Genomic DNA, 27,643 nt, shown 5'->3' with positions numbered 1-27,643 from the left:
ATGACAGAAACAGATGTCCATTGTTCAGGTTGTGGAAAGACCTTTTATTAAGGATCCCTGTCCCACTACACGCTATAACATCCCACTATAGTGATGTCATGTTTACGGCAACCTCCCTCTAGTTTCGTTATGCATATAACTATAGCCGGACGGGACGACGGATCTATAGCTGATCAGGTTTAGAACAATTGGTTGGAGCGATCACATAGCAATCAGTTTTCCAGGGTTGGAATCCGAATCTGACCGTTTTTTACTTTAAGAAACGCTGTTTTTGTTGGGGTTTTTTTTATTTCATTTGTATTATTTTTTCAAAAGTGATTGGTTTCTTATCAGAAATTATTCATTGAAGCTATTATCATGCCGATAAAAACGTTGGATATTTACAGTTTTTAATCATTTTAGTAGTTGTGTGGGGATTCCTATGAGCATTAAATGATGTATGTCATATTGGAGTACCTGAACGGTGGGTTTCATCGTCTGTCAATGTTTCTGTCAATATCGACCTCATCTTCAGTTGATATTGTTCTTGGTTTTTACGATAAAATCATGGATCAATCTCATGAACATATTATACGTATTTAGTGTGCAATTCTATTTTTTTTAGTACAATTTGATCATTGTCAGGAAGTGTCTTAGCGGGTTTATTAGCGTTTCCCTCCGACATGTCGTGTACATCTGTTGTCGATGACACGAGGTGTTGCCTGTTAATCTTCATAGTATACTTCCTCTTGGTAATCGACACGTGTGTTCGGCGAAGAATGTGAAGTCGGAGAGTGAGTGGTATGGTAATCTGAAAGTTGTATGTTCACAGTAAACCTTTTAACCTACTTAGGTTGACTTTCAGGACGATAGTATGGCTAGTAACCCAATAACGGTAATTGGCAGCCCAGTCGCGACAACATGCTGACAATTTCCGACGCATTTTATTAACAAATAACGTAACGGGAGGACATACAGAATATTTAATAAACCGAAACAGGACTTTGATATATCAGGAAAAGTGTTCGATTCAACAAAATGTAAATGATGATACACTATGCAAATTTCAAAAAGAGTGAGTGTCCTACCGGTTTTGAAAAAACGCCAAAACTGATCGTGTGATTAGAATAACGGCCTATCATCATGGCTGCAGTTATAAACCAAATTTGGTTTATAAAGAGAGCCTGGCCGTCGTAAATAGACATGTGTTATGTAAACTCAAATTCTATCAGGCATTTGTTTTCGTATCCAAAAAGTATATTCCATGGAAAATGTTACAGCATAATGGACTAGTCATTTTAACGATTCCCACAAAGAAACAGTTATTGTTGTGGTCTGGTTTGGTTCAGATGCCGGAGAAACGATTCTTCTTTCAGTCTACATCAATAGTAACATCTATCTTTTTAGTATTGATATTGATTTCAACAGATGTAAATAAAGTTAGATTCTTTGGTCCATATTGCAAAAAAACGCATCAAACTGATTCCGTTATGAATAATGAATTATTATAGGCGACGTCCTCTATTAGATTGCAGCAGACTGGTAACTTGCTTATCGGTCGATGTGTTCTAGAGAGGTAGCGATTCGATCCACCTGTCTGACATATTTGTAGTTTACATATTTACATTGAATTATTAAACTCAACTGAAAAAGATAACATTGGAAAACTTTAATAATATCAAATATATATAACATCGGTTTTATTGTACACACATTATGATATGATGCTACGTTGCATCTGCACTAGCACGTTATATATATTTATTGACCTAAATATGATATTATAATTATATTAGTATAATACAAATACCGATAGCAAAATTGGATAAACGTTGTTCTTCAGGACGTCACCCTTAAAGCATTAAATAAACTCAACGAACATGTATTTCCCTTACAAATCGTAATCCCATTCTCAGTTTTTGAGATTATGAATTCCAAGCATACACATGCACACACATTGAAACACGCATTAAAGATTATAAGTTTGACTGTTAGAAATCGATGCGCGACATCATCAACAATAATGTACAAGGCGATGACGTTTAAACTAGCTTTTTCTTCGGCGAGAAAATATAATATATGTACAACTTGTTACAATAGGTTGGGATCTTTCGTTCCATTTTTCCAAAATCGAGAAACCAAATTGAGTGAGATTGACTGATGTAGGGAATTATACTGGTAGTAGAAGAAGAGGCCGATAAAAACTTTCAGTGCTGTGTGGCTGTTTCATTGCCAGCCTGGGAAGACAAGCCCAATTTTGGTCCTTAATGCAATGTAATTGCTAGAAACTGGGACACAGGCCAAAATAGCAGAACCCATAAAATTAAAAGATATCTCTCGTAGATCTTATTGTACGCCATTCTTTCAAAAGATGCCGTGTTACAGTTTCTAGAAGGAGATAAAAAAAAAATGACCTGGCTTCCATTGATGATTTATCTCGAAATGTGAACATGTTGAGGTACAAAATTGGAGCATCGTCTTGGTTTAACATCGACCTAGAGTCACGTATCGATTGACTTCGTACAAAAGTATCTTTCTAGGTCTACCATAGGACATTCTCATGTGTATATGATTACATCGGAAATGGTCGAAGGAGAGGCAGGGTGTCATGTAGGGCGCAATGACTGCATTCCTCATGGACGCAACATGTAAGTGGATAGCGTGATCCGTGATTCGGGGTGGGGTACATAACTTTCTGTAAAAGTGTGATATATTCAGTGTGTATATTTCTTTGAACAGTTGCCATGGATACTGGAGTGTTCGCTTTCACATCCTTCAGGTTACAAGAGGATTGGTTGTTTGAAGGTTGTACATTGTAAAGCATGACCTTGCCAATGTGTGAATAAAAGAACTATGTATGTCCATGTAAAACCGACGTTAAAACTATTTGACTAGTCCCATGGGTGATGCCTCAACAGGCTCATATTGAACAGGCGTTCCACAACCCACAGAACTTTGGGAAAAGTTCCAAAAATATTCAAACGATGAAAATGGTTTCGAAATTGGCGTCTTTGATATTAACAGCTTTTGTGAAGGTTAAGAAAGATGTTTTAATTGCAAAGTTAGATGTCGACTAATGATCTTGTTTTGACTAACCTCATAATTAAGAATTGCAATATCTATTGAATAAAATGTACCTTTATCTTAAAACATTAATAAAATATGCTCCAGTTTGCTTTCTGATGTTGGTATAGATGTAGAGATTGTTTTCTTATTTACTACGCGTCGACTAGTTTTTTAAAGTAAGTTTTACTCGTTTAATATTTTAAATTCATATAATAAAGGGGGTTTTATCACCCACTCTGCTATATCAACGGTAGTTTCGACCAAATTTGACTTGCACCTGTTTGGCGTCTATCATAAACGATTTGTTTTATAAGGACGGACCTGCTGTATGCTGCAGTGAAATTCGCTTTTAATGATAAATAATGTTACTATTTAACTTTTTTAATTCTATTCCAAATTGTGTCGTTTTGGAAGATGAAGAATTGTTTAAGTCACAAATTTGAAATTTCAACTTTTGTTTTAAAAATAAACGTACATTGTAACACACACAGGTGATTGGACCTTCAGTTATTTAGCACTCGTTGAATCTATCTGGGTGTTTACTGCGCTTCTACTTAAGCTGTATGAACGGCACCGTCTATTATTTGTCAGAGGACCCCATAATCTGTTCCTACTATCTACAAAGCTATCACAATTACCATCGTTTTCGGTCGGATCTCCTCTCTGAAAACCAAAGTGATGCTTTTACAGGTTTTGGATAAAAAAAAATCAATAGTTCACGGTCTGGATCCACAACACTGTGGCAACTTGAAGAAATATAAAAGACCAATTTCTTTTAGATGAAATAAGAGTTTTCTTTAAAAAAGAAAAAGATAACTTTAATGTCAATCGAATTCTTGCAAGAGTTACTTTTGCAATGGTACTTGAAACAAACAGTTAAGATTGAAAACGAAATATCAGCTTCCGTGTACTAACAATGCTGATATTACAATGACTTGGCCTCATCCGCTGTCATGCCTTTTAAATTTTAAAGGATGATACTTTTGTACTGAGTTACCATGGAAACCGGGTCGATGCGGGAATTTAAAAGTGTCTGTTGACGGAACGTGTTCGCTATGGTGGTTTACAGATGAGAGGAACATGTCCTGTGCTGTCGATAGTGTTACGTCTCGGTTGTTTGAATGCTTGGCTTTTTACTGCTTTCCAAAGGAGAAGGTCGTTCACTGATGGTTTGGCGGCCATTCGACGGCCATTTTAAAGCACCACGCCACTGAATATCGAAATTTTGGGTCGGAAACCAGACACAAACCGGTCTCATTATTCTGTCAATGGAGTTACCAGAGGTTCCACGGGAGGCATAACTTTGAGTAAAATTGATGATTGAGGTAAGATAAAGGCTTCAAATTTATGAATCAGGAGCCACATTAACTCTACAGAAGGGTTAAATAAACGCTTGATGCTTTCTCTGATACTATCGTCCTGTGTCTCAGGTTTAAAAGAATAAGAAGTATTCGTTTTCTTAGTTTCTTAATGTAATTTTTATCATAAATGTTAATTACAAAATAGAAATAGATACGGATACGGAGCAAGTAGTATTAACGATATATTATGCTATATCTTACGATTTTCCATTGCAGTGAAAACTGCATTACAACCACTGAAAATGCAATTACTTCAACCAAACGAACTTTTGCAAACCCTTTGAGTGACAGCATGCAGCACCATTGATATTTTTATGATAACATTATGATAATGTTCAGTCGCAGAATCCCAAAATTTTAAAAAAAAACATCGATGCTGTAAAATTGAATAGAATACACGAATGTTTGAAATACATATTAGTTATGTAGTTTTGCAGCTGTGTCTGTTTGTCTAATAACATTTGTACATATCAAACGGCCCAGTAGATGTTTATCAGTCGACACATATATTGCATCAATGTAATTGTACAGGCGCCGTTTCATGCGTGATATCGCTATTTGAAACTTATTCCAGTGCGCGCTTGTCAATTTCCTAATACACGTATACTCAAACGACCAAACTATCAAAGCATGTATCCATTAGCCATTTTTGGTTTAAATGTAAAGGACCGCGACCAAACACAATGGCTTAGTTTTGGGAGGGCGTTTTTTAGGAAGGGTGTGTCGGGGGAGGAAGTTGTGTTAGGAAATGGCGTTTGGTGGCTATTCTAGTAGTTTGGTAATTTTTTATTTTTTCATATAAAGCATTATCTCGATAAAATGCAGGAAAGATCTTGCCTCTCAACGGGCTGTAATTACTAGACCATGAATGCAATCAAACGCCAATCGTTTTTCCTCAAATTTACACGTCAAATATATGCTCCCTAACACGTTTGATTGTATACTGAAAGTCTCAGAAATTATTTAAACGATATCGAAATGTTGAGCAGGTATGGTCAAATGACGTTTAAATGAACATTTATTTGTTTTATTGATACAAAAACGGATCATTAAAAACATGGATAGGTATTTATATAGGATTATGCAATTTTGTAATTTGTTAAACAGATACTCCAAACGAAAATTCGTTTTAAGATCCCTAATGGACAAGCTGTATATTACAGATATACAATTTTAAGTATACGACCAAATCTTGAATTCTGATACTGATTCGGTCATTAAACACCTGGTAGTGAGCCAACAAACTGCTATTCCGTCTTTGCGTATTGCAGAGTTATCTTCTCTTGGGAGCAGGTACTGATTGTTACGTCACTTGTTTGTGAGAGTAACGTCATCAATTTTTGAGAAAAACGACGTAATTTTCTCACACAAACCAATGACGTAACAATCAATACCCGCTCCCAAGAGAAGATAACTCTGCAATACGCAAAGGCGAAATATAATGTTTATGCGTGTATTTTATCTCGTGAAGCGCCTTTGATTGATATCGGTATAATTATATATTACTATTTAGAGGTATACTACACCTTGTACACAGACCCGATCTGTTCAACGTTTACAAATAGTTCTTCATGCCAACATTGAAATAACTAACATTTTGCAGCAAAACGCTTACTCTATTCGTGTTGAGAACAACCAATTCAGAAGCGATTTGATTTTGTGTAGAAACAAATGAATTAGTATAAACATTTGTATGATAGCTGGAATTCGTGAATCTCTTTCCTACCTTTTTAAATTGAAAATATTGATACGGAAAAATCTCAGTATTTTACAGAAGCTATAGTTAAGGGAAATACGTTCAGTACAACAGAAACGTGAAGAAAAGCGGACAATAAACATATTTCATTTTTAAAAAATGATGATATTTGGTTGATTTAGAACCACTCTGCAGGAAATCATGGACATCGTCGTATCGGTCCCAGTTTAATTGAGTACAGACTCGACCTGCCGTGTTGCGTACCTACCGAACATCCAATGTGACGGAGCCTTTGTGTGGCAGGTTCCGCGTGCCATTAATTATTCAGGGTATGTCTCTTCATCGCATACTGTTTTGTTTATCGGTACACACTCGCTATCTGATAAATCTCCATTACCACGGAAAGCTTCCTGGAAGTTCCGACCTCTCGTCCCGAAAATTCCCGAATAATCATAAACAATGCAGTCAAATTCTGCCAACTCCTTGTCAACTTGCAATTTTGACGTCCTTGATTTTCCGGTAAGGTATTGCAGTAGCATGCGTTAAACATACTCCAGAACTACGTCAAAATTCATTCTGAACAAACAAAAACTTCTTAGAGTAAGATGTCGTTTTTCGTGATACATTATCAGCGAAATATCGCTCAAAAACAAAGAGTGACCAAATTCTAGTATCAATGCGTATAAAAAGTTGTATGCGAAAATCCAAAATTTGTCAGATCATCAATGATTGAAAATTGTTTGCCAAACATGAACTGCATTTGAATGATAAACCCTTTTAGTTGCCGAGCGTTACTATCTGGAACGTTTAAACTGTAGATCAATTGTTTGAAAACCATGCCAAACGTTGTCTACTGAAAATACTAATCTTGAAGTGTCTGTGTATATAATGTTTGAACACTTTTTTTCAAATTCTATACAATTTGCCGATCACGTTTGTAAATTCCCAGCAGCAAAAACTTCTTCAGAAAACAGTGCCAATTACATCTTCCAACATATCCTAATATTTGAAATATCTACATTTAAGAGAGTGGTATCGCCCGCAGATCAGTTTGTTATTAGTGGTGTTGTCGTATGCAGCAATGCTAACTACGACAAATAGACCATTTTTCCAAGCAATTAAGACCGACTCACTGTTACAGAATTAGTGACAAAAAACGTGAAACCAAAACAAAAGCTTTTACGATGAAAATCTCTCGGTTCCAAAAATAAATCTTCATCAGCAAAAACCACGTGACCGACTGTTGTCACAAAATGGAGGCCAAACAGTTACAATGACTATTAGGTGTTGTATTAAAAATTCCGCATAAACTGATTGGCAATGTTGTGAAAGTTATGTGAAGGTCACCGATGACTTCGCGTGCAAAGGGCGAGGCTTTTATGAGCGCTGTCTGAGGTCATTAGGAGACGCCGCGCGCGCAGGTGTCAGGGATGTGTTGCTCATGAAGACAAATTGATCACCATAGCACTATTTACGTCTTCTCGTAGGGCTTCCGCTAACAAAAGATAGCTCCAAATACAGGAATGGGAAATCTCGAAGCCTTTCGCAATCATGTCAAGAAGCAAGAAGACTTCGGAATGGGGGGCAATCCATGATCCATGAGAGGTAACTTGATGTCATCTACCTAAATTGCACATTTTCTGATTCTATTTTGAATATAGGAAACTAACTTCTGGAGATTTCCTATAAACTTAGCTGTGAAATAGTGAATAGGAATGTAGACCTTGTCGTGTGAAGTCAGTGATTCTGTGCAATGTTAAATCGTTTCAAATTGGATAAATTTACATTGTATGTTCCTGTTATTAACAAGTATTTGAAACCGTTAAAAGTTCCAAACAACACGCCTGTACATTTATTTTACTTCTGAGTACACTTTCGTGTGATCGGGAAGTATCTGGTTGAGATCAAACACAACCCATTGAATGCTCTCGTAGGACAGACATAGCTACGCAACTGGTTCTGCGCGGCCTCGAGGGAGCACGCCAGTATGGTGGTACTGCGCCAAACAGCGATCTGGCACTGCCGTTCGTCTCCGCCTGAGGACGCCCGGGACATCGAGAGATGCGTCTTCCGTACATGTGTTTTGTTACGTACAAGCGCGGATATGACACGGGTCCTGACGACGTCAAACACATGCTCTAACGTGATGTCTATCAGACAACTTGTGTTTCGTTTATATATGGACGTTTCAGTGTGAAGCGGTTGTTTTTTTGGCAAAAATCCATTCTTTTAAAGTTTAAACAAAAAACTAGATAGTATTAGGCGTCAGATATGTATGGGTTTTTAAAACTAATAAGAACGTTTTGATAGTATAATAGGTTTGAATATGTCATATTTGTTCATACATATGTGTTCTATATAAGTAAACTATATCAATTAGTAAGTCATTTGAGTTAAAAAAAAAAACATAAAAAAATGCTTAATTTGGATAAATGAAACCCAGTGTTGTACTGTTTGGGAACTTCAGGATACCACGATATAACACTATACCCTTATACCTTTCTGAACATGACCGCATCGAGAACATGTGTCAATTTTATACTAGCGTTAACGTTCCAGGGTGGTGTGTACATCATGCCTGCCTGCCTGCCTGCCTAAAAGGGCCAAACATTCAGACGTAAAAAGGTAGGTCTTGATATCCTTCTTGAAATAGTCAGAGTATTTGATTTCCTGGTAGCAGATAGTAAGCCATTCCATAAGGTGGCCGAACCCTCCCAAAGCACCTGTTGTCCTAGGTCACTGTACGAGATTTCGGGGAACACAACAAGGAGTCGGTCTCCTATTGCAGTGATCGTCACGGCTGATACAGGATGACAAGCTCCTTTAAATACTAAGGAGCTGTTCTCCAATGAATATTCTGGCTATTCCGTAAAACATAGGAACCATAAAAAATCGATTTTATTCAGCAAAACGTTGGGACCATGAAAAATAGACCTTATTTCCGCAAAACCTAGAGACCGTGAAAAACAGACTTTATTCCGCAAAATCTAGAGATCATGAAAAATAGACTTTTACGGTAAAATTTGACCTATCTCCAACCCCTTAACCTTTCTTTCATTTCAATGTTTTACTTTTTCCCTTACATAAAATTACTTCTAATTGTCACCCGTAATACTCATCTTGCGTTTTCGAACAATCATAGTTTATACCATTTAGATGGTCAATGTCTGCCTTTATATACACCATGTGTTGGACCATCACGTTAAGTTTAGTTGAATGTTATCAATGCATTTAGGAAGAAGGTATTACTAACTTATATTAAAGTACGTCCAACCCTGTTGTACAACAGGATCTCTAAACATACAATACTGTTTGTCGCTTCCCTGTTGTTATCTCAAAATCTTTAATCTTATTTAGGTCAGCCCCGGCCTCTTTAGGTGACAATATTTGTAGTCGTTCTAAGTACTTGACGGTTCTTGCTAGTCAATGTACGGATTTCGTTCACTGATATATACCAGGAAAACGGTTCGACAGCTAGCAAAAGGACAAACACTTTTCATAATCAACGTTGCTTCGGCCATCGGCAAGTCATTTAACTAAAACCCTCCTGGTACCGTGCTTACCTCGATTGACCCTTTTGGTCTCATTTCGATATCGACTCTGGTCCCCTAAGGCTCGTGCTGCCCCCGTTCCGGAGGAAATGACAGGCTGTATACGCGCCTTAATGCAACCATTTCTTTCTACATGGAATCCATTTGTATTTCATAGTCGTTGTTTAATGTGAGCTAAACTCGGTCACTGTCTACCGATATGGGGGAGGCGGGTTGCGCTACCATTGAGAAAACATGGTGTGAAATTACTAGCGAGACGCTACTCGTCTATCGGGCAATTTACGTTTAATTGATTCACGGAGGCAATCGGGAATGCATGCGACTTCAGCATGACCCGATACAATAATAGTTAATGAAAGCTGCATGAGTATTTGACTTGGATCATGGATGTTCCTTCCTTCACGGGACAGGACAGAATGTGTTGTGGGGGAGTAGGGAGGGGGGTCAAAGGCAGAGTCAGGTATCGTTGTTCGGGATTGCTGTCAACTATACGGTAATCCTGTTGTCAGGGTGTTATAGATTTTTATATGCACTGATTGGCTAAAAAATGTGTCCCATAATTAAAAACATGCGCAGCTTTTTATCCCCACCTGAGCGATGAATTGAACTGGCGTTAACCCGGAAATACCATATCAAATTACCGTAGCACGTACTGATATGCTTCCCTAACTTCGTCATTTCCGGTTGTCCAACAAAACAATATCGAAGTGTTACCGGAAATGACGGGACCAGGAAACCAGACTAAAGAACGTGTCACATTGCAATGCTAGGGTCATGTTCCTTTTAACGTTTGAATAAATTTATAAAGACGCTTCCGTTGTTTTAGTGTCCGGGTCACTGAAATGTTACAGACTGGATGCAAAGAACGTTTCGAGACTATATTGTAATTTTCTTAAACTCAAAATTAAATTAATTGTAAATTTCATTCTTTTCAAAATACACTTTTCGATTACAATTTGAATTGTGAAGTGAATCCGACCGTTAATATCTGTCTGCTTCATGAAACAGCGTATAACTGGAACGGATATCTAGCGTATTGAATTCTTACTAGTTATTTGATTGATTTCATGATTTTTCCGATACTGCTATTTCAAATCCTTGTTTAAAATGTGTTGGTTATGGAGCTTTTTGGTGACAATGAACTCATCGTCGGAAACATTTTGTTGTTGGAATGCTAAAACTGTTTTGGATAACGTTGCGTCAATAAAATTTAGCAGATCATCAACACTTGTCTTTTATTTCCGTTTATTCAAATGTAATATAACAACCTGTTAATACTTGACAATTACATTTTCCACTGTGTGTTAACGACACCGGATATTTCTACCAGGCTGGCGGTGATGGTGAGTTTTTTTTTATATTTTCCTTATTTCAGAAGCTTGTATGTTCTTGGGACTCTTTGGATCAATTCCTCACATTTTCAGCAATGGCTTAAACCAGAAAGAACATTCCTATGTGGGTCAATATTTCTTCTATACTTGCGCGCACGCCGCCTGGTATCGGCAAAAGTGATACTTATCGCGTGTCTGAATTAATATTTGTAGTGGGTTTTTTTAAACAAATTTCACAATCTATAACTTATTAATATGTATGTGCATTACATACATTTATCGTATTTTCGAACTCGTTTTAAATTATGTGAAATATGCTGACATAAGTTCATAGCATGGTACGGCGACTTGTAATTTGCGTGATGTCATAGAGTAATCTAAAAACAAACTTTCAAGTTGCTGTACAGTTCGACGAAATAATTTTGACGATATTTCATTTAATACAATGCTTTCACTGACACAATGAATGTGTGTAATGTAGATAGATCTTTATCTAGTTGTAGGCAGTAAAATGTGTGGAGTGTACTACAAATGTTAATTCAGACACGTGATAGTTATCGATCGTAAATTTTCTATGGTTTAAGTAAACGCTGAAAATGTGAGGTATTGGCCCAAAAAGACTCAAGCACACGACAGCCTCTGTAGTAAGGAAAATATAGAAAAAAAAACTCACCTTTAACTGCAGTCCACCTCGTGTGATCACTGCCTACCTGGTAGCAGTATCCGGTGTCCTTAACACACAGTGTTTCAACTTTTAGATTTCTCAAATTCGAAGATTTCCATATTTTCTGCCTAATTCCTTATAGCTAAATAGACATTTTACTTGCAAATTTAAATATTTAAATACAATTTCATATAATTTCAAATGTTTTGGGTTTTCAAATGAGGTTTTGTTGTCACGTCTGTAGCCATATGCCCGGTGTCGCTCTTGTCCTTATTTTATCATACATGTTACATAATTATGCGGTCATATTTTCCGTTTCTAAAATTTCATTGTACGCAATGCAATATGTGACATGACGCTGGCATATTGAAAATATATTGCCAAAGATTTGTTATTGAAGCAATAAGTCATACAATAGGCCAGAATAATAATACCATGATGTAATAGGGTGATTACATGTAATATTTCATGTTCTACATCATTTGTATGTATACATGTCTATTTGTCTGTGTCCACATCGTTAAGTGTGTGTGAAAGAGATTTATGTGTGTTATAGGTTACGGGGAGTGATCCTTTAATTACTTACCTGCAGTTCTATTTTTAGATTGTATATCACATGACTTGCATGTGATAGCTGTCCAGCTGTTTTTGATTCAACTATTATAATACCCTTTGGCCAGTTTGGCTGGAATCTCCTTGTAAGGAAAGTTAGTACTCTATAGCATGCAAAACACAACAGACCAATTTTGATCAGACATTTTGGAACAAAGTCCTGAAAGACGGACAGAGAATTTGTAGATTTATCACTTACATATGGAATGACGGAGTAGCGGTGACCGATTGTGTATGGTTGAAACGGCTCTGTGCCACACACAGAGTGTAGGTGTTTTAACCTGCGCCACTACTGAGTATGTTTCCGGATCTACTGCCCGATACCGGGTTCTAGATCATATCATTTTAGTCTGTTTCATCGTTTTCCGGTTGGGCCCCCAATAAAGCCGTGTGTCAGCAAAAGTGTGTTTGTGGTTTTTGTCTCTTACTGGCGCTGTGTGGAGAAGTAAAGAACCCACGCCAAATAAACCCGGTCACAATACAAAATATAAAATGGAAGGAATTGGAAAACGAGCTTGGAATTCTATTAATCTCTTAACGTTTCATTGAACAACATTTCTTTAACACATTACATAATAATTCCCCTAAAAGTTGAATCATCTCCATGGTATACAGCACCCGTATACAGGTTCTCAAAACCCGTATGTTTCAAAACGAATGTTTATTTCTAATGTAACCTTCTCATCGGGGAGAATTGGTCCAAGTCTTTTATGGACTATTTTCTTTAGACTGAAACCTTTTTTTTTTTTAGCTTCCACTTACAGTGGGAAATGTCACAAGGCTCAAATTCCAGCACGATCTTCATCTGAAACATTAACCAATCAAGTCTAAATTCGGTAACCACTTGAGCTCAAATGGTTCCACGGCAGTCTTAGGGTCACTAGCTTGTTGGTATTACCATAATGGGAGATATAACCCAAGGTACAATGTAGCTATTCACGGGGCGCCGCGTAGTAATTTGGTTTCAGTTTGATCTATTTATTACCTGCTGAAAAGTATCGGCACTACACTTGTTGTAACCCGCTTCCAAGGAAATGCTTCTGGAAATCACAGGTAGATACTATCTACCGTTTATAAAATTTGTCAGTAATTAAAAAGGTTTAGAATTGAAACCGTTTTGAATTGTGTTACCATACTTGTACCGGCAATATGGCCGTCCCGTATAGGTATATCCATTGTATTGTGTTAATAAAGATGATTACAGGAGAGAGAACACAACCATCGGTCAATAGGAATATCATCTTTCCGGGGTTAACAAATAATCATGTTAACCTTAAAACAAAACAAGAATTGTATAATGACGTCACTTCAATCGCAGCGTCATAATGCTCTTAGCCCAATTCGATACTTTTCTTCTTGCGATTTTCTTAAGTTGCACCGTGTTTAATGATAATTTCTTTTCTAATTTTAATAATTAAGGACTTTAATTCTGTGAATATGTGGTTACATGAACCTGAAAAGAGATATCAGATTCGTCTTCGTCTCGGTTTTTACATCTATTTTTCCAGGTTCATATAACTACATACATGTATACACCTCAACAAAGGTCCATCATGGATAAGTATTAGAACCAATATCGTGTATAACCAACATTATATCCCATCAAGCAAGTCTCGACTAAAGCGGTTTTCATATGTAGTGGACTATTTTATCGTGTTTGTATCAAATTGCATGTGTCTGCTGATGACTGTTGCGTGAATGCCGTTGTCAGTCCGCCCATATATCCATAAAAGCTTCAGTCGAAATTATCTAATTTAAAATGACTTTCTTGTTTGATTGTAATATAACATGACAACCAAAGTGAATTATTGTCACTCTGTGTCGAAAAGACTGTTCGTTTCATGTGTTTGTTTTTCATTCTCAGCTTTCGCATGTTCGTTTTAGGAAGACTAATAAAAATAATGTCCTTCAAAAATATCCTTCAAAACACATTGTGTTCAGCACAACGACACAATCATGTTTGACAAGAAATGTTTAAATTTGATAATATTAACACCGCAGGCTTCTCGGTCTAACCTCTAACACATCGTATTCTGATATTGTTATGGATATTGTGAAATCTTCCTAAACAACATGGACTAAAGCGTATACGTTCGTCTTATTTTGATATTATTTTTTTTTGTACAAAGTGGTCACTTGTTTGTCTGAAAGATTTTGATGCAAGGAAAGTTAATATGGATGAAATAATTCAAACTTTAAACAGAGGCAAAATGGCTACCACACAGCGTCAGGGAAGGAAGATCATTCGGAATCTGAATATTTAGAAATCCGGAAAAAGGAAGATGAATTTAGAAAGTTCTTTGTTATGATTATAATTTTCTGTTTCAGAGCTCCGTGAGGCCTTCTATATGTTTGATAAAGATGGGGATGGCAGAATCACCGCCTCAGAACTTGGAGTCGTGCTTAAATCCATGGGTCACACACCAACCGACACAGAGTTACGGGACCTGATTCACGAAGTAGATGCTGACGGTAGGTGCCGCTATAAAAAGGAGAGCATTGCTTTTAAACTGTATTTATAATGATAACCGGAAAAAGGACGTAATGCCCCATAAATGAATCAAACCATCATTTTTTTTAAAGTGCATGAATGAACATTCACGAGATATTTGAATTCATGATCGCCTTTTGAATGAATGCGATAAAATATATTTCTAGCTAAAAAGACCTCGCTTAAATGTTTGTTTGTTTTAAACATGATATGAAGAATATGGTTGCAACGTCGATCTGTTCCCGACAAGGTCGGCGCCGCTGACACTACGTATGATAGACAGTCACAGGGGATTTACCAGTATCACCACAGACACTCGAAATTAAATTACCACAAAGTGTTCTCGTGTTATTTTGAACATGAGAGATCCTTCGAGATATATACGTCGTTATAATTAGCACAAACGACGACGTCATGGCGGGAAAAAAACTGTAACTTGATTAGAGTTGATTCCCCTTCTTTTTACCGAAGATTATAGGTGGCGCCAGAGGACCACTTTACACTTTTCACTGGAGTATGTTTTTTACAGAGAAAATGCAATGCCTTTTTGTGTACAATTTATTTCTTTTTTTTTAAATAGATAGCTGCAACTTAATTGTATTTTAAAACGTACTCTGACACAAAATAAACTGAAATCGATACAGGTAATCTCTATTTCATTACAACCTTTGGATTTTTCGTATAAACAAACGTGACATCAGTGCTCCCAAGTGTACTTTTATATCGTATTTACGACATTCAAAAATCTGGAAGGAAATTAACCTTTCCTTTTAAAAAATACTGCGAAGCGATATATTCTAAGATAAATAAACTGATTGACTTTAGTCCTCCAATTTATCCTAATGTGTAATTGAAGATTTGAATAAAAAACAAACACTGAAAGAATACAAAGCTGGCAATGAAGATAGCTGTATTGTACCTTATTAGTTTTAAAAGAAAATATCACTTTGAACATCGACTTAGACTTATCAGCTAGGTATACCGTCCTTCGACCAATATAAACAGTTTTCTAGTGTTTATACATCTAGTATCTGATTTGATTTTTTAAATTGCTTATCTAATCGACCATTCTTTGGTCTCTTGTTTTCTTCAAAGAATTCTTATATATATATGTAAACAACGTGGTAAGGCTATTGCGTGACACAATGATTTTGTATAAAAAATATTTATTTGTAACGGAAAGGACGTAAGTAAGTTGCAATAACTTTTTGTCCAATCCATTTGTCTTTTGGTGGAATAAAATTGATTTTAACTTTAATCATTCTTTGGAACATGTGGTTTGTTATATCTACCAAAGATTGACTCATTTAGATTTTACAAGTCTTTGGTCGGTTTCTTTTAGTGGTCACCTGGCAATCTATAAATAAATGTGTGTTTTGTGAAAATGATTTTTTTCTTTTTCCTGTTTGAAAAATTCGAATTTCATTTAATAGCACGTGTTATGGTACAAACTTTAGTTTAATTATTTCTTTATTATTTCTTTTTATTCTATAGATCTTGAAAATATTTTCTTTTCAGGAAACGGGACGATTGAGTTCAACGAATTTTTAGTGATGATGTCTAAACGGCTGTCATCCGACCTGGAGAAACAGGAATACGTGGATGCCTTTAAGGCTATGGACCAGAACGGAGACGGAGTGATAAGTGCTTCCGAACTCCGTCAAGTACTCAAATCCATGGGCGAAAACATCAACGATAAGGACATCGGCGATATGATGAAAGCGGCCGACATGGACGGAGACGGAAAAATCAACTATGTCGGTAAGTGTCACGTGACCATCTACACTAAAAATCACTTAAAATTCATCCGAAACACCTCGGGCCTAATTTATTTGCCATCACGCCTATAGACAACGTATTCGAAAATTCATTTTTTTTTTTACTTCTTTTAAATTTCACCATACCCAAACCCCCTTCATAACGCCAACGTTTCTCTGGAATTCGTGGCACTCTAACGAACGGGGTTTAGTGGTAAAGGTGGGTTAGCGTTGTGTTTAATCGTGTAGGTAGCATCGCAGGTTATTTTTGCAACAATTACAGTCTTTATATATCTCACAAAAAATGAATTTATTTAATTAGTCTTCAACGACTTTCCTGTGTTGTTATTTATTGAACATTCAGAAATTCAAAAATAACCTTTATATACATTGAAAGAGTGAAATATTAACAAAAAAGGACGTTAACCCATCTGTAATTTTTTACAAGCAAAATATGTGGATATCTTCCGGATTCTTAAATTCCGTATTTACGGTTCCGCGGTATCTATGATTAGTAACGACGTCAGCATGACAAGTAAGACAATATGATGTTAGATGTGTGTAGATGTCTGAGTCACAAATCCCAACAGTTGTCATTTTAACTGGCTTATCTCGCCTGCTATGTCTGTTCCATTTGTACGTCTAGTCGAGTATCGACATATGTAAGATATCATTTCAGATAGTGTTAAACATACGTATACAGTCAAACGTTCTCGAAAGATATCAATAATTAATAGAACTATACATATATAAAGGAAACATTCATCACAAATCTTGTCAAATCATTTACATTTCTAGCAACGTTTGTGTTAGGTGTTATTCTAAATGCTCAGCCGGTTTTCAAGAAATACACATTTTTTTGCCTGTTGTGTTTTGTGTAAAATGATATTGATAAATGTTTGTGTCTCGATGAAGGGATGACTGCCCTCGAAAGTTTGATACTTTTTGTTGTTTCAACTGTAACGATTTGTCCTCGTTATACGTGTATATATCTGATATTTACATCACTGATTTGATATAAACTTACCGTAATTAAGATTGGCTTATATTTCCATGGTGACGTCATTCTCTTGAGGCAATGATGTATTCGACAAAGTTTTGAAAGTAATATATTGCATGTCACATGTTATACCAAGTCATGAATTGATATTGGAGGTGCATCCCCGATTTATACAAAATTGCTGAAAGATACCACGAATAATAACATCGATTAACATCGTACTCTCATTCGGAAGATTCTTCAGGGGTTTTACACACTTTTTTGGTCGGTCTGTGAGTGTAAAATTGAATAAAGAAAGAAGCTATAAAATGTACGTAGTTATTCGTGGTCTCATTCTCAATGGTAGACTGTAATCTCGAAAAGTACTCGAAACGCGTGAATTACAGTAAGTCTTTGTATCCGCATGAATGAATATAATCTATGTTAATTTTACTTTCAGAGTTTATCCAAATGATGAAAAACCGGTAACACAACACATCAAAATGCTAATGCTGCAGGATAACATCACGTGACCTTCCGTTACCTGGTCTAGGGTTTTCAAAGACTTATCATCATAGTGTTCTTTATCCATCGTTCTTTCTCTCTATTCAATTGATCTTCTTATATCTTTACAATCGCACGGACCGTTTAGACGTTTCTTCGGATATGATTTAATGTTTTAATCTTATTTAAACGCAATTATCTCATCCTTTTGGATACTATGCAATAGACAAATTTTGGGAAAACGAGGACTTTTTCACCTTTATAATTATATAGTTTTACTATTAGAGACAGAAGAGTGTCATTCCAAGGGAAATAACTCTCATCATCTCAAGCCTGTGGAAGCGTAAACATCCATTCTAAAGCGATTTTCATCTTGGACCTTTAGTTCAAGAACAAACCATTCTTCATTTTGGATTTGTCCACAATTGTCTGTACAGTTGCTAAAAAAGCAAGGACCTAAATTTTAGATGTTTCACTACATTAATTAAACATTGAAATTTGAATTTTGAAATTATGTGAAAATTGAGCATTCCGATGGAACCCTTTTATTATCGGAATGTTGTTGAATTTTCAAAATATTTGCACATGTTAAATCATTACTAAAAACACCAATTCTTCAATAACTTCCGGTTTTGACATGCTGAGTTACAGACCATTGGTATATCTCATTCCGGTAGATGTCCCCATCAAAAAAATGGGAAAAATAAGGAAAAAGGTTCGAGTCTTATTGGATATTGTCAATTTTGTTTGTGTAATTCCGGGCGCAAATTGTGTGTTCAGCTGACTGGCGATTGAGTGCTGAGCCAAAGGAATGCGCTTTATATGAGCAAGATCCTGTATTAATGATATGTCTGTCTTCCCCGTGCTGTGCCCGATTCGAAGGAACAAGGCGACAAGCATAATGTTTATTATTTAGTTTAAGTTATAATTGTCACCATCCTATAAAGTATGGTATTATGCTGTCAACGAAAAACTGAATCAAACCTCGAGAAGTGATTTGCAATACCTTAGTACTTTTTTTTTTTTTTTGTCAGACTGTGAATCGTTTTCTTATAAATTATTCCAAAAACAATTTATTTGAACTAAGGAAGGTAGCGCACAATTTGAAAACAAGACTCTCCGTCAGTCTAATTAATTTTCTTATTTCTCTTGCTAAGGGAGGTAACTTAAACAAATGTTTGTTCGAATTATATTTGGGAAATATTATGAGAAAATTGTTTTAAAATATAACAAAAAATATTTCATAGGCAAGTTTTTATTTACAGAAAGATACAATGTAATTGACTTTTGACTTTTGTTGATTTGTAAAGCCGAATGGAGGAGAGGGACCGTGATTTCGTCATGGCTCCTTTACACTTCCGTAGACGATTTACCAATAAAATGGCATTCCAGTTACTCTTAAAATGTTGTTTTTGTTTTGAATTTTTGTATTGCATGGAATGAACTCCTGATAATTTTGATGCGAATGTGAAGTCATTTCTATGATGTTAGATTTAACCTGATCATCACAGAACTTACACACCAGGAAAAAACATACCGAATCGTCACAACCAGGAAACAACATACCGAATCGTCACAACCAGGAAACAACATATATAATCGTCACAATCAGGAAAACACATACCTAGTCGTCACAATCAGGAAACAACAAACCTAGTCGTCACAACCAGGAAACAACATACCTAATCGTCAGCACCAGCAAAACACATACCTAATCGTCAGCACCAGGAAAAAAATTCCCAACCGTCAGCACCAGGAAACAACATACCTAGTCGTCACAACCAGTAAACAACATACCTAATCGTCAGCACCAGGAAAACACATACCTAATCGTCAGCCACAGGAAAAAAATTCCCAATCGTCAGCACCAGGAAACAACATACCTAGTCGTCACAACCAGTAAACAACATACCTAGTCGTCACAACCAGGAAACAACATATATAATCGTCACAACCAGGAAACAACATACCTAGTCGTCAAAAACCAGGAAACAACATACCTAGTCGTCAGCACCAGGAAAACACATACCTAATCGTCAGCACCAGGAAAAAAATTCCCAATCGTCAGCACCAGGAAACAACATACCTAGTCGTCACAACCAGGAAAACACATACCTAATCATCAACACCAGGAAAACACATACCTTATCGTCAACACCAGGAAAACACATACCTATTTGTCAACACAAGGAAAAACATACCTAATCATCAACACCAGGAATAAAATATACCTAATTGTCAACACCAAGAAAAAATATATCTAATCGTCATCATCAGAAAAAAAAACATACCTAATCGTCAGCACCAGGAAACAACATACCTAGTCGTCACAACCAGGAAAACACATACCTAATCGTCAACACCATCACCAGGAAAACACATACCTAATCGTCAAAACCAAGAAACAACATAATATTATATAATCGTCACAACCAGGAAAACACATACCTAATCGTCAACACTTGGAAAAACATATCTAATCGTCAACAACTGGAAAAAAATATACACGTTTAAAATATACCAAAGCATCAACCAACACATGCAAACTATGTCAGCGTCTATACATAAGGACAAACTATACCACAACGTCAACTGAAAAAGACGGAATATAAATTTCAACATCATGACATTTGGACAAAATATACAACACTGTCAACACTCAATGTCAAAATTTACCACAGTCATATTTCGACAAAAAATACCACAGCGTCAACACACTAGGACAATGTTTACCACAGCGTCAACACACCAGGGCAAGGTTTACCACAGCGTCAACACACAAAGACAACTACTCAACAACATAAACACACATGGGTAAAATATACCACATCGTCAGTTTGTGACGAGAAATGATTTCAGAGGAATTATTTTTCTTCCGTCCCCGCTTTGACCACCAACATCAATTAATTTGAGAATCAGAGTAAAACACAGAAATGTGACATTGCTGGATCAAACAGATTATGACCGACAGAACAAAGTAATGGTGTTTGGATCTGTACCGGAAACGGTTTCTGCCACACATGCGCACACTTTATGACGGCTCCTGTTACAAGCAAGAGATATCTACGATTTGAAATACCACAATACACATAAACAAGGAAAAGAGCATATTGCATTTAAACCTTCCAAACTGTAATCAGTTTCAAGAACAGAAATGTGTCCGACACTATGTAGCATCAAACAAATTGTTTTAGAAAGAGGGTTCCGAATAAACATGTTTTCTTTGATATTTTGTTGGTGATTACAGATACACGACGGCTATGACGGGTTACACTGTAACAGTAAAATATTATTATCTTACTGTACAATCTCTTTTAATAAATATAATAAAAACGAGTTATTTCTATAATAATTACTAACAAATTAAACCTAAATTGAATGATTAGTTAGATATATTGAACGACACATTCAGCTAACGGTAGTGTTCGTAGTTCAAAAGCTTCACAGACCAATATACCTTACCGCTCCGATGATGTGTTGCTGCTGCGAATTCATTGAAAGACATTGACGCTATACTTATCTTCCCTGATGACCGTACCCACTGCTGGAGTAAGATTAACGGGTGTAGAGAAATCGAATATCGAAGCTTAACCAAACCACACTAGACATCCCAAATACATACTGACCATCTCTGACTCGGCCAGTAGACGAACGAGATTCGACAAATGTACCTTTCTCTATTCAATTGGTTGCTTGCCCCACCTTGTCGTCAACAGGATGATCGTTTGTCTCATCTCTGGTATGGCTCCTGTCTTTTTAAGGTTCTTAGAAGTTTTACAAGAAGTTTAATTCGAGATGACTTTATGATATTTGAAAATATATGTGGGTGGTCGGGTGGTGCAGTGGATAGCGCACTTGACTTTCACCAAGACAGCCGGGGTTCGATCGGAGGTGAAAAGGTTGGGGTCACCTGCCCGACCACGTGGGTTTTCTCCCTCACTAAGACCCTCCACACGCTAACACCCGGGCCAACAAGAGTGATTGATATAAGTTGAAATAACTTGTTTCATAATTGTTGTAAAATAAATAAAGTTTATATTTTATTTATTTGAAAATAACCCTATATTAACTATATCTTGTTAAAATAAAGATTAACACGTCATTGTAATTAATTGCTGGCATCCCAGAGTATATATGTATAATTAGAAAACAGTAACAACAACGCCAGATGTTCATTTCAGGTATGTGACGTTTATATAACGCATTGAAACATCTGGTCTAAATGGGAACACGTATTTGTAAATGGAAACCATAATTCCAGCTAAATAAAGCTAATTGTGTTTCCTTCATTTTTTATTTAACCACATCAACATGCTAGATAAATGTAAATGCATTTTGGAGACAGCTCGGTTCCCTGTAGTGTAAAAGGTATATAATGGCGGCTGTACTTCATCATGTGTCTGATTTCGTTGTGACTAGCTGGATAATTACTATGTCATTGCTTGTATAGCATATTGAATCATGTTAATTCGAACAGACATCATTTTTATGTTGGTTACGATTTACATAACAAAGGTGTCACGACTGCTGGTGTTGCCATGCACGTATCATTGCAAAATTATTGCTATCCCGACTCGATGAACTAGTTTTTCTAACACTTGGCGACTTTTTAATCCGTCAACACACCTTAGAATAGTATTGTTATCACGTGTCTTGTAATTCCGGTTTTCATTGGTCAATAGTCATAAAAAAAACTATTACCTGCTGATAGATACACCTGTTCCGAAGACATTCCGGTATTATTGATTCTTAATCCCATTTTAATAAAGCAACTTATACGTGTATATATAAGTAACAAAAAATAAAGTTAATCGCGTCAGTAATTTCCCTGATGGTAGATGTCAATAGAAATGTAATTACAGAACGTATGTGATCTTACGGTAGCTTGGAAAGAACATGTGATAAATAGAAAAACATGAAATATATTGCAAACGCAATATTATGTGCGTTGTTACGCAACATAAGCTAATTAATATTAATGGGGTTTTTTGTTTGGAGGCAAAATTGTCCATGCAATTACGTTTTGCCATGTCTTCCCTGAAACAGTATTATCTTAGTAAGTAAAGCTGGAAAATTAACCATAAATCAACACACCCGGAAAAATCGGAAATGGAATTCGATATGAAGACAACAGTAAACACGGAGCCCCCAAAACAAACCAACAATGTGTCAGCAGTCAACAACCGAACACCTGTGAATAAAGACATCACCTTTCTATTCCAGGAACGTATGTAGATCAATGATAAAAAAAGATGAATCACGGCAGTACTGTTCTATAGAATGAGATCTTGTTAAGACGACAGTAGTAAACGTATGCAGCGTAGATGTAAACATGTCCGGTAGAAAACCCTGGGCCTATATTCATGAAACTGATTATTATGCTCAAGCTTGAAATTTGTGCTGAAGACTAATTTCTGTAAATTAAATTGTAAATTAATAAACAAATCTTATTTTGTCCATGATTTGGAGAGAGAAAAATTGAAGATACTTAAACAGAATACCGTTTTCAATGTTTACATTTGACTTTGTGATTGTTTGAAATAATTTCAGCTTGTTACAAGAAAGTTGGTTTTAGCACAAAATACATGCTTCAGCATGAGAACTGTTTCATGAACATGGACCCAGGTTTAATGAGAAATAAATTATTAATAGGCCAACTCTATCATAATATTTTCAGACAGAATTGGCGTACTGACAAGTTTGTCGGAAAGTAAGGAAAGGTTGGGTGACCAAAATTCCCATTCTGTATGTTCATGTCGACGTATGAACCTGCAATCTGATTAAAATCATCTGAATGTGCCGCGGGCAGGGTCACGTTCAAGTGACCTTTAGATGAACCAATCAGAGGCGCGCTGGCAAAATTTTGCCAGCGAATCGGAATATCATGGTTGACGTTTCTACGACGCCAAGGAAAACGTACCCATTGGGTAATAATTGCGTAGGCAACACCGCCATACAGTCTTTCTTCTCTAATAAAGCTTCGAATATATTTTTCTGTTCGGGTTTCAGACGATCAATCTCAAATAACTTCAGAACTTTCGCATCATTCTAATCAATGTCCGCCATATTTGTTACAACTCGAGAGCCCTTTTGAAAGAGTGTCTCTGATTGGTCAAAATTTAATGAGTATTTATAAATATTAAGGTCACCTGAACGTGACTCTGACCGCGGTACACTCAGATGTTCAGGCGTAGTACGAAGTTAACGAATCCATGTAACATATGAATATTTGATCAGATTGATGAACTTGAGGAAGGAGAGATAGCTGTTGTGAGTACTAAATGGGTATTTGGATGCTGTAAGGACTTATCATACATGTACATCAGCTAAACGGAAGGCTTTTGATATGTCTTTATGGTTATTTAACTAGTCCCAACGTACGTATATAGAACTGTTTTACCGTGGGAATGACCTCTGATGTAGATGTTGCTTGCTCAGTTTTTGTTGAGGCATAACTCAAAAACTCTTTGTTCGTAAAACATGATTGTATTGTTCTCGATTATCTTATTTCGATAGTGTCCTGATATACTGTCGCTTGGCCTGTTGACTGAGTAATGTGACTTATATCATTCTCCTATGTGTGATTGTTCTTCGATGTGATTATTATTTCGTGTTTTACATCAAACGCAAATTAGAAACAGTCAATAGGAAATATTAATCAGAGTTAAATACCTCTACGCCTCAGCACATACAACATATACTGTAAATCTACAAATTTAGCTGTGATGATATTTAGCGCTAGAGTATAATAAGCGTTCGATCTAAAACGCGATAATTTCGATACTTAGATAACTAAATTAAAGAATGCATAATTGTCATTACCTCAGTTTTAGTGTATTGTTGTCGAGCAAAACAATTAAGAAATAATTTCTATTATCATAATGACACATTTCTTTATTTGTAACAAATACGATTATCGTGGAAACAGTACATTCCTTGTCTTAGCAATGTCTATGAGAAATTAGACCCAAAAGTCCAATTGTCATAGCCTTATGTTTGTATAATCATTACCCCCTGTATGAGTTTCTCTACAAGCTTTTAAGGGAAACCGGAATGTCCATAGTCATTCTCTGAATTAAATGTATTTCTCATGGTACATTACGTAATTTTACGTGCAATAACTAATGTTTATTGTCATTTCCCTAATTATAATGTATTTCTAATGATACCTTGCGTAATTTTACGTGAACTTGATAAATCCATTGACATTTTCCTCAACTCTAACGAGTCTCTATCTTGACATATTTATGTAATGCCATAGATAGAACAGACGTTGGACATATACAAATTCGGAAATAAATACAGCATGCCAAGAAATGAATTATATTGCAAGATACAGATGTTTCGTCCTTCTAGGACTCATCAGGGATGCTAGGGGCCCAAACAGTGATAGAACTATGGGAGAAATACTACCCATTGTTATTTCCTTCGATTCTAACACACATCTTTAATAACTTTATGAGGAAAACATTTGCCATTTTCTTCTATTCAAATGTCTCCGTCGTGGTACGTTTATGAAATGGCATGCAATTTCACTTGCTATTTCGTCAATTTTAAATGCATTTCTTTTTTGATAGCTTTACGCAGTTTTATAGGAAAACAAAACATAATGTTCATTGGTTTTTACAAAGGTTTATATTTAACAAACTTTAATAGCTAGTTCTTGTATATGTTAATATACATGTACCTGATGGGTACAGGAGTACAGCAAGTGTAAATGAATTAGTGCTGAAATCATTAACTCAGATGGCTGGTCGTGTTATGTGACATATAACAACTTCTTGTAGTAAAACCTGAGGCTGAAAATAGCAAAAGAGCAGAAATGAGAATGAACCCCTAATATATCTGTCGATATTATCCGTACTAATGGTACCTGTCTCCGTTTTTAAACGAATCTACGCATCAGGTGTAAGGTCACGTTAAGGAAAACGTTACACATCTCGAGCCGGTATATTCCGGATAAACGATTTATATTTATTTTACAAACTGGTCGTATGATAAGTTTTAAACTAACTTATTGAATACAGTTGTATTTCATGCAGGTTACAAACATTTTAGTTCCCCTGCAGTCCTACAGAAAAAATATATCTCTTTTTGCCAATTGCGTGTTAATGAATACGGCGACTTATATGCCGCCACCACCTTCCCCACCCATTGCGGAATGAGTGGACTTCTTCCGTATCTTCTGCCTTTTACCCTAAAAATTATCACAAGAAATTCTAAGAAAGGAAATATGTCTTTTCATTTTTAGCAATCTGATACAGAAAACTATACAGAGTCATCATATTTACATTTAGGCCTTATCAGCGGTATTAAAAGTCAACATCTAGAAAATCTGTTTCTCAAATCTTCAAAAAGACAACATACATTTTTAAAATGAAACAATATTGCAGATGTTCGGTAATTAGACATAATAAAGAGTAACACCGATACATGAGTACTAACGAAATATGAAAAGTCAAACTTTGTCCAAACGTAATAATATAATAGCATGTGCTTGGATACAGCAAAGTCCAGTCTGGAACCTGTAGCTTGTGGTTTGATAAAAAAAAAATCAAAAGAAATCGATTTGCCTATTCGTCTTTCAACTATGACTTCAATTACAGTTTTCCTAATTGCATTACTTCAATTTATCTAAATGTGGCATGTTAATGAAATATTGGCGTGTTTTGGCCGAAACATGTGTATGTAACAGAAACCTCATCAATCAAAGAACGAAATTACTGCTGAATTCAAAGATGTCAGATGCAAATTGATGATGATGACGACGTGTTAATAAATGTTAATAGAATGTGCATTCGCATCATGATCTCTTTAAATGTCGTTATTTTCAGCTGGAATTGGACGTTTTTTAAAACACTTAGGACCTGATATAAAGAGGGAGCTTCACGTGCTACGGTGCATCTTCAAATCCTGATCTCTGACCAGGGAACCGAAGATTTGCTGACAAGTCTCCAACGGCAACAGACAAGTCTTCCACTGACTAAGAAGATAATGATCATTCAGCATGTCTGAGCTGGTAACCATATATTTGAGATATCTGCTACTGTTTGGTGTCGCTGCCGGGTACAATCGTTCTATACCCGTTCCCGTTGATTCAATGTTGGGTAAAATCATCGGGGAAGAAGTGGATGCGGTCAATGTCTTTCTGGGTATTCCATACGCAAAGCCACCGAGAAGGTAATCTTCATTAGTTCTATTTTATTACTTATAACTACATTGCATGCGTTTTCTTAGATAAGTAAATTCCGTCTTTTTATTTTAATGATATCACGATTTAACATTCTCAACCTTGTGAATTATGGTTGAAAATATAATGGAGCATGCTGTTGGAACGGACGATATTGCTATTCCAGTATGTGCATACCGTTTTATTTAACTAATACATGCATCGTCATAATTAATTAATCCATAATGTAATATATACAATTGAAGTAACTCAATAAAACATTATCTAACTAACTTTCAACGTAGCCATGATTTGTTTCAGCTTTCTTTTCTTAAATTAGTAAACATAACACTTTCAGTACAAAGTATTGCGTCACTGATGTACGTGTTACTTATATCAAGATAAATCTGAACAACTTATTTTTATCAACTGACCTTACATTAACATCGCAGATATACGACATCATTTTGTGTAACAGGTGGA

The 27,643-nt window shown here is 36.1% G+C and overlaps 1 protein-coding gene across 1 annotated transcript in view; it reads left to right on the top strand.

Annotated features, from left to right (window-relative positions):
* The window catches only part of LOC110447918 (calmodulin-like), a 45,640-nt gene extending 26,245 nt beyond the window's left edge, over positions 1-19,395 (top strand). The window contains exons 3-5 of the mRNA XM_021493910.1: positions 14,589-14,732; positions 16,270-16,512; positions 17,948-19,395. Coding sequence (XP_021349585.1) covers positions 14,589-14,732; positions 16,270-16,512; positions 17,948-17,976 — 416 coding nt within the window. The 3' untranslated portion in view covers positions 17,977-19,395. The remainder of the gene's footprint in view (positions 1-14,588; positions 14,733-16,269; positions 16,513-17,947) is intronic.
* The last annotated feature ends 8,248 nt before the right edge of the window (positions 19,396-27,643 follow it).

The sequence above is a fragment of the Mizuhopecten yessoensis genome, unplaced genomic scaffold (assembly GCF_002113885.1).
Source record: "Mizuhopecten yessoensis strain PY_sf001 unplaced genomic scaffold, ASM211388v2 scaffold401, whole genome shotgun sequence".
NCBI classification, from domain to species: domain Eukaryota; kingdom Metazoa; phylum Mollusca; class Bivalvia; order Pectinida; family Pectinidae; genus Mizuhopecten; species Mizuhopecten yessoensis.
The sequence above is the reverse complement of the archived record's forward strand: the minus strand, read 5'-3'. Positions and strand labels throughout refer to the sequence as shown.